General features: G+C 41.0%; 1 protein-coding gene across 1 annotated transcript; it reads left to right on the top strand.

Annotated features, from left to right (window-relative positions):
• The first annotated feature begins 365 nt into the window (after positions 1–365).
• LOC145877240 (globoside alpha-1,3-N-acetylgalactosaminyltransferase 1-like) lies at positions 366–9,274 on the top strand. Its single transcript, XM_082972531.1, has 4 exons — positions 366–2,869; positions 6,032–6,064; positions 6,661–6,795; positions 8,210–9,274. Exons 1-4 carry the CDS (start codon positions 2,796–2,798, stop codon positions 8,898–8,900), a joined length of 933 nt encoding a protein of 310 aa, XP_082828657.1. The 5' UTR covers positions 366–2,795; the 3' UTR covers positions 8,901–9,274.
• Positions 9,275–9,615: the final 341 nt, after the last annotated feature.

Here is a 9,615-nt window from a genome sequence, read left to right as displayed (position 1 = left end):
CCGGGTGTCTAAATAGCTAGCCCGTGATGGCTGGGCTATGTACTTAGAATATTGCAAAATGTGCTTTCACCAAAAAGCTATTTCAAAATCGGACATATCGAGTGCATAGAGGAGTTCTGTATCTATAATACTTAAAATAATTGTTATGCTTTTTGTGAACGTTTATCGTGAGTAATTTAGTAAATTGTTAGTAAATTCCCCGGAAGTTTGCGGGGGGTATGCTAGTTCTGAACGTCACATGCTAATGTAAAAAGCTGTTTTTTGATATAAATATGAACTTGATTGAACAAAACATGCATGTATTGTATAACATAATGTCCTAGGGTTGTCATCTGATGAAGATCATCAAAGGTTAGTGCTGCATTTAGCTGTCTTCTGGGTTTTTGTGACATTAAATGCTTGCTTGAAAAATGGGTGTCTGATTATTTCTGGCTGGGTACTCTGCTGACATAATCTAATGTTTTGCTTTCGTTGTAAAGCCTTTTTGAAATCGGACAGTGTGGTTAGATTAAAGAGAGTCTTGTCTTTAAAATGCTGTAAAATAGTCATATGTTTGAGAAATTGAAGTAATAGGATTTTTAAGGTATTTGAAAATCTCACACTGGCTGTTACGTAGGTGGGACGATTACGTCCCGCCTAGCCCATAGAGGTTAACTTAGAACTTCAATAATATTCCAACCGGACGATTCCAGTGTCTTGAAAAACGTTTTGGAACACAGCTACCTCCTCACGTGAATGAGCGTAATTGTGGCCTGTCATTCTCTCGGTCATCAGACTCCAGGAGGTCTTGATCGCTCTCTGTTGACTGCAAAAGCCTGAAACACGTTCTAAAGACTGTTGACATCTAGTGGAAGCCTTAGGAAGTGCAAACTGAACCCTAAGTCACTGTATACTGAATAGGCCCAGTCTTGAAAAACTACAATCCACTTCCTGGTTGGATTTTTTTTCAGGTTTTTGCCTGCCATATGAGTTCTGTTATACTCACAGACACCATTCAAACAGTATAAGAAACTTCAGAGTGTTTTCTATCCAAATCTACTAATAATATGCATATTCTAGTCTCTGAGCCAGAGTAGTAACCTGTTTAAATTGGGTACGTTTTTCATCCGGCCGTGAAAATACTGCCCCCTAGCCCAGACAGGATAACAGAGATGTACTGTACACAGTTACTAATGGTGAGCACCAATAAGGATGTGAACAAGTCACATTGTGATATTGGTTCATAGTTGCTGTTACCCTACACTATTATGAAAGAGAGCATACATGACTGTTCCTGGAGGAACAAAACCATCTCATAGGCCTTCAACGTAGCATACTTAACGGCCTGCTGATGGGCCATCAACAAGCTTCCCATTGCTTTCAAACTGGTTCAGAGGTTCAACTGGATAAAACCAACAAATTATAGTCCCACTAAGAGCAAACCAACAACCATTAGCTTTGGTTCCAACAAACCCAGACCCATCAGAAAATCCCAACCCCATGACCCAACTAGCAATTTGGATCAGTCTGTTGTTATCACAATGGCATGCATAAAAAAGGGGCATTTTCTTACAGTTTGTTTGCTATAGTGAAATCAAGGTTTGATTATTTGTTCCATAGTATTTTTTCCATTTGTTTTGGTTGTTTTCACTTTGTGAAAAAATGGTTTAACAAACTACAATACTTAATCAAAACCATATGTGTGTATCGGACGTCACACTACTTGCTTAGTGAGTACCAGTTCTTCCTGACTTGGCTCACACTTGGAGCCTGTTGGACGTACTACCAAATTCTTTAAAACAACATTGGAGGCGGCTTATGTTAGAGAAATGAACATTCAATTCTCTGGCAGTAGCTCTGGTGGAGTCAGCATGCCAATTGCACACTCCCTCAAAACATGAGACATCTGTAGCATTGTGTTGTGTGACAAAACTACACATTTTAGAGTGGCCTTTTATTGTCCCCAGCAGAAGGTGCACCTGTGTAATGATCTTTAATCAGCTTCTTGATATGACACACCTGTCAGGTGGATGGATATCTTGGCAAATGAGAAATGCTCACCAACAGGGATGTAAACACATTTGTGCACAACATTTGAGAGAAATAACATTTCTGAGATGTTTTATTTCAGCTCATGAAACATGGGACCAACACTTTACATGCTGCGTTTACTCACTGAGTGTACAAAACATTAAGGACACTGTCTTTCCATGACATAAACTGACAGGTGAATCCAGGTGAAAGCTATGATCCCTTACTGATGTCACTTACTACATCCACTTCAATCAGTGTAGATGAAAGGGAGGAGACAGGTTAAAGAAGGATTTATGACTCGAGAGAATTGAGACATGGATTGCATATGTGTGCCATTCAAAGGGTGAATGGAAAAAACAAAAGATTTAAGTGTCTTTGAACGGGGTTTGGTAGTAGGTGAGAGGCTCACCGGTTTGTGTCAAGAATTGCAACGTTGCTGGGTTTTTCATGCTCAACAGTTTCCAATGTGTATTAAGGTTAAACCATCATGTATTGGTTCTCTCATTGTGTCTGTGAGTAGGCTATCCATGAACTATCCATTAACAATTATGTTTGTTGAAATAAAGTTATGCCGACAGAAAATTCCCAGTTGTCCTAATGGGAAATCAGCATGCAGTTGTCTGGACTTCATAAAATCGATATGACATTGATATCAGTTTGAAAAAAATGCAACTGACATCGATATAGAGTTTCCATATCGGTGCCCATCACTAAGAGCTACACAGATACTGTATGTGTATTATGTATACTGTACAGCCATAGCTGTCATTAATCATTGTACTATGTCTTTCTACTCATACAGCCTGAGTAAGCCCATATTCAGGAGCAGAGTACAGAACATCGTCTCTCCAGAAAGGTGTGTATCAGTATTTTACTGTCCCATCATTCACCATTTGGCTGGCAACCCAAACTCCATGCTCCTGGCCAAACTCTACGCCACGCCCATGGGCGTTAGTTTCTTCACCGCAATGAATCTGGCTCTGAGTACATCAGCAACAATTTCTAGAACAAAACAATTAGTGGAATTTAAATGTAGTTTTTTTTATCCACATGGATGAAAATCTCTTGCACATTTAACTGCCAACCCAGACCCAACCCCTTCCCCTCCCCAAACACAAGGACACAGACAAACAGTTAAATATTCCACCAGACCAGCCATCAAACCGCAGACTCCAATCTCAAGCAGACAAAATCCATTTATCAACAAACAACATGCAAAAAAAAAAACTCTAGATCACCGCTATTCTACACACAGAGACACATACAAAGCTCTTCCTCACCTTGCATTTGGCAAATCTGGCCATAACACCATCCTCTTAATTTCTGTTTATAAGCAAAAACTCAAACAGGATGTACCAGCGATACGGAAGTTGTCCATAGCAAACAGTAAGTTTCAGGACTGTTTTGCACTGATTGGATTATGCATCGACAACGTCGTCCCCACAGTGACCGTACGTACATATCCTAAACAACAGTCATGGATTAAAGGCAACATCTGCAGTAAGCTAAAGGCTAGAGCTACTGCTTTCAAAGAGTGGGACACTAATCCGTAAATCTCACAAAGCCCTCAGACGAACCATCAAACAGGCAAAGCATCAATACAGGATTAAGATTGAATCGTACTACACCGGCTCTGTTGCTCGTCAGATGTGTCAGGGCTTGGAAACTATTACGGATTACAAAGGGAAACCCAGACGCAAGCTGCACCAGTGACGCGAGCCTAACAACCAAGCTAAATGCCTTCTATGCTCGCTTCGAGGCAAGCAACACTGAACCATGAATGAGAGCACCAGCTGTTACGGACAACTGTGTGATTACACTCTCCATAGCCAATGTGAGTAAGACCTTTAAACAGGTTAACATTCACAAGGCTGCAGGACCGGGATGGATAACCACGACATGTACTCAGAGCATGCGCTGACCAGCTGGCAAGTATCTTCACTGACATTTTCAACCTCTCCATATTTATGTGTTCCCTGATGTGGAAGAGCCTGGAGGTCACTGTTAAGATCCTCTTTTTCCACAATGACTTTGACTTTGACTTTGGTTGCCATTTACTTCAAATTCCTTTTTCATGTTACACTTCGTCAATCTTGGAAAGATACATACATTTTGTGGCGACAGGTAGTGGTTAGAGCGTTGGGCCAGTAACCGAAAATGTTGCTAGATCTAATCCCTGAGCTGACAATGTAAAGTTTAGTCATTCTGCCCCTGAACAAGGCAGTTCCTAGGCTGTTCCTAGGCTGTTATTGTAAATAACAATTTGTTCTTAACTGACTTGCCCAGTTAAATAAAGGTTAAATAAAAAAATAAAAAAAATTGTCTTATGTGACATTAGATAGTGTGACAGCCATTTGCTCTGATCTGTCTATTCTGTCGAGATACATAATACAAATGTTGAGTTACGTAGAGTACCAGTTTGGACACACCTACTCATTCCAGGATTTTTCTTTATTTTTACTATTTTCTACATTGTAGAATAATAGTGAAGACATCACAACTATGAAATAACACATATGGAATCAGTTAAGAACAAATGATTATTTACAAGGACATCCTACTCCTTCTTCCCCGTCAGGGAATTGAACCCCGGTCTCCTGTCCGCACTACACAGGGTTTCTTTAGCTAAATAGCCCAGTACTGTACTGCCGACCGTCACGTTGTACAGCGCCACATTTTCCGTTCCATCCTAACAGAAACCCAGAGGTTTTTTCATTTTTCATGGAATAGAAAACACCGTAATATTAATCAAATGAATTACTAATTCAAAAGTTACCAACCCCATGTCAGTCCTCCACAAACATTTCATCGTTTAATCGTCAAATGATTATAAATGACGTGGCACACGCCGTAGTGTAGACTTTTTGTCTTCCACCAAAACCAATACCAAACCAATCAGGTGGTTGTTTTCGAAGCTTTGGACGTCATTGAACACATGTTTACGATAAAGCGATACAAGCATCGGCACACTGCTTCAAAATAAACTGCTTAGCGATTTCGATGCAGGTGTAACGGTCGTCGTATGAAAGGGACCAAGTCGCAGTGGGTTGAGTGCTCATGTTAACTTTACAAACCTCAATCACTCTAACTTAAAGGGTCTTAACGTAACTAAATCTCACAGCCTCTGGAGAACACACCACTACCTAATTACCAACCCCCCAAATCAGTTCTCCACAAACCTCATGTTTACATCCAAGGGTGAAACCACGTGGATTAAAAAACTACACGGAAATTATACAAATGTTATTATCGCAACCACCCTTATACATTTTTTTTAAAAGCAACCTAGATTAGACTGGGTTGACTGGAACGAACTACAAAAATCTCTGAAACTGGAAACACTTATCTCCCTCACTGGCTTTAAGCACCAGCTGTCAGAGCAGCTCACAGATCACTGAACCTGTACATAGCCCATCTATAATTTAGCCCAAACAACTACCCCTTCCCCTACTGTAATTATTTATTTTATTTATTTTATTTTGCTCCTTTGCACCCAATTATTTATATTTCTACTTTGCACTTTCTTCTACTACAAATCTACCATTCCAGTGTTTTACTTGCTATATTGTATTTACTTTGCCACCATGGCCTTTTTTGCCTTTACCTCCCTTATCTCACCTCATTTTCTCACATTGTATATAGACTTATTTTCCTACTGTATTATTGACTGTATGTTTGTTTTACTCCATGTGTAACTCTGTGTTGTTGTATGTTGTCGAACTGCTTTGCTTTATCTTGGCCAGGTCGCAATTGTAAATGAGAACTTGTTCTCAACTTGCCTACCTGGTTAAATAAAGGTGAAACAAAATAAAATAAAAAAAATGAACTACTATCCTATTATAGCATTTTTTAATGAATTATTATCCAAAGAAAGAATAAAAAGGTTCTCCACAGCCCAAAAAAGGTTTCCCTTACAGTGAAGTTAAAACCCCTTTTTGGTACTAGCACCTTTTTTTGAGAGAGCAATAACATCAGCCCATATCTTCATTAACTAATGAATTACGTTTTGTTCTCCCAGGCTATTGTACAAGCAGCCCAGTGTCTTGGTGGGGTGAGTAGTGTTGTTATCTTATGTTAGTTACTTATCATTGTTAACTTCCACATCAGCGTGTAGCCTAGTATACCACACATCTTTTCATGGGCCTTTAATTGCAAAACTATTGAGATCATAATCAGTACAACACATTCCAGCTTGATCTGTATATCTGTAAACATTGAGATCATAATCAGTACCACACATTCCAGCTTGATCTGTATATCTGTAAACATTGAGATCATAATCAGTACAACACATTCCAGCTTGATCTGTATATCTGTAAACATTGAGATCATAATCAGTACAACACATTCCAGCTTGATCTGAATATCTGTAAACATTGAGATCATAATCAGTACAACACATTCCAGCTTGATCTGTATATCTGTAAACATTGAGATCATAATCAGTACAACACAGTCAGGCTTGATCTGTATATCTGTAAACATTGAGATCATAATCAGTACAACACAGTCAGGCTTGATCTGAATATCTGTAAACATTGAGATCATAATCAGAACCACACAGTCAGGTTTGATCTGTATATCTGTAAACATTGAGATCATAATCAGTACCACACAGTCAGGCTTGATCTTGTTCTGTTTCTTTAGTCGTACTGATGTGGTGGCAGTCACCCCATGGTTGGCACCCATCGTCTGGGAAGGAACCTTTGACCCTGACCTCGTTGACATAATCTACAAGTCCATGAACCTCACCATAGCAACCACAGTGTTTGCCGTTGGAAAGTGAGTAGCCTACAACTTTTCCCAAATATTCAAAAGGGAAGTTAAACTATCATTATTTTTACAACATTGAAACTACACTGAGTGTACAAACATTATGAACACGTGCTTTCTCCATAACAGATTGACTAGGTGATCCAGGTGAAAGCTATGATCCCTTATTGATGTCACTTGTTAAATCCACTTCAATCAGTGTAGACGAAGGGGAGGAGACAGGTTAAAGAAGGATTGTTAAGCCTCGACACAATTGAGACATGGATTGTGTATGTGTGCCATTCCGATGGTGAATGGGCAAGACAACAAAAAACCACTCAGTGTATGAGGACCTAACCAGCTAATGTCACATGGCAGGTAATACAATATCATGATGTCATGATTCACAGCTTGGCTAAGATTTGAATAACTGTACTTTGTTTATTTCCTGGTAGACTGTAATTTCTGTTCAGAAACGGTTAAGTAGGTCCTATACAGTCCTATGAGAATGACCATACAGTTACAGAGGGTTTCTGGCATCAGAATCGCAGGAGCCTGATACTGCCATTGTGCACTTGAGCAAGGCACCTTAAACCCTTATGTTATGTACAGGTAACTGACAAAATAGTGGAAAACACTAGTAAATGAGGGATACAAAGTATATTGAATGTAGGTGCTTCCACACAGGTGTGGTTTCTGAGTTAATTAAGCAATGAACATCCCATTATGCTAACGGTCATGTATAAAAAGGCTGGGCTGACCATTATTTCAGTCATTCTTTTTGCTACCATGGCTATGCCCCCAGATCAACAATTTACAGGGCACAAGTGGTCATCTAATGGTTTGATGAGCATGAAAACGATGTAAACCATATGCCAGTCACCAGATCTCAATCCAAATGAGCCTGAGATAGTGTTTCCACCACCATCAACAAAACACCAAATTATCCCTCCGATAGAGTTTCAGACACTTGTAGAATCTTTGCCAAGGTGCATTAGAGCTGTTCTGGTGGCTGTTGGTGGCTGGTGGTGGCCCCAGGTGGCTGGTGGTGGCCCCAGGTGGCTGGTGGTGGCGGCCCCAGGTGGCTGGTTGTGGCGGCCCAATGTGGCTGGTTGTGGCCAAAGGTGGCTGGTGGTGGCCAAAGGTGGCTCGTGGTGGCCCAAGGTTGCTGGTGGTGGCCCAAGGTTGCTGGTGGTGGTGGCCCAAGGTGGCTGGTGGTGGTCAAAGGTGGCTGGTGGTGGCCAAAGGTGGCTCGTGGTGGCCCAAGGTTGCTGGTGGGGCCCAAGGTGGCTGGTGGTGGTGGCCCAAGGTTGCTCGTGGTGGCCCAAGGTGGCTCGTGGTGGCCCAAGGCTGCTGGTGGTGGCCCAACTCTCTTATTAAGTACCCTTTATGTTGATGTTTCCTATATTTTGTCAGTTACCTGTGTGTCTTTAAATTCTGACAGATACGTCCGCTTTCTCCAAGATTTCCTGGAGACAGCAGAGAAGCACTTCATGGTCGACTTCAACGTGCGCTACTACGTTTTCACTGATCGTCCCGATGATGTTCCATCAGTGAACCTGTCCCAGGGGAGACATTTGAGTGTGATCCAGGTCCCAGGTTCAAACCGCTGGCAGGAGATATCAGCCCGGAGGATGGAGATCATCCAGACAGCCATCGAACGTCAGATCAGCAGGGAGGCCGACTACATCTTCTGTCTGGACGTGGACAGCAAGTTCCACGCTCGCTGGGGGGCCGAGTCTCTGGGCAGGCTGGTTGCTGTGATTCACCCATGGTTTTACCAGCAGACCCGTGACCACTTCACATCCGAACGGCGCCCAGCCTCGACAGCCTACATCCCCATGGATGAGGGAGACTACTACTACGCCGGGGCTGTGTTCGGAGGGTCCGTGGAGGATGTGTACACACTAACAAAGGTATGTCGGAACCAGCTTGAAGAGGACGCGAGGAATTCCATCGAGGCTGCCTGGCAGGAGGAGAGTCACCTCAACAGGTACCTGCTTTACAACAAGCCCAGCAAGCTGTTGTCTCCAGAGTACCAGTGGGATGACAAGAAGACCAAAACCAATGAGGTCAAAGTCATTCGCTTCTCTTCCATCGTTAAAAACTATGCTGAAATTCGTCCCAATGAATAGGACTTGGAAGTGGATATTCGACCGGCAGAAGAAAAACGTAATTTAGGCATAGTGCTTGAAATTAATTGATTATGGTTAATGTTAGGTTAAGGTTAAGTTCAGGTATAGTTTCACTGAGGTTTGGGTTAAGGTTAGGGAAAGGCATAAAAGGTGACATTGGGTATCTGTACAGCTGCCTGGCGCCACTCATTTTCTGCCATAAAACTATTATTTTAAATTGTATCAGTTAGTTTGTTGTAGTTTTGGGATAAAAACGTTCTTCCCTTATAAGAAAATATTTGTTTTTTCATTACCTTTTTCATCCTGTATTCTGTAGCCTATCTACTGTGTATGTTGATTACTGGGAACAATCTCAATAAATATATATATTTTTAAAAATATTACGATTGTGTATTTTTCTTGAAATAAATATTTAACCACTTTCAGAATGTTTGTGTATTTCCCTACATGTTATATTTTCTATCACCTAACTAAAAACAACTTTTCCCCTTTGACAAGGATATGAGGTGTATGATTAAAACCTCTTAAGGATCCGCCCCTTTTTAAATTTTAGCCTAAAATGAAGCAAGGATATGCATACTCTTGGTACCATTTGAAAGGAAACACTGAAGTTTGTGGAAATGTGAAAGGAATGTAGGAGAATATAACACATTAGATCTGGTAAAAGATAATACAAAGAAAAAACAACAACATTTTTTTGTATTTTTTTGGTACC

This window comes from Salmo salar, unplaced genomic scaffold, assembly GCF_965601325.2.
Source record: "Salmo salar unplaced genomic scaffold, fSalSal1 ptg000742l, whole genome shotgun sequence".
NCBI classification, from domain to species: Eukaryota; Metazoa; Chordata; class Actinopteri; order Salmoniformes; family Salmonidae; genus Salmo; species Salmo salar.
Note: the sequence above shows the minus strand (reverse complement) of the source record. Positions and strands in the feature narration are given on the sequence as shown.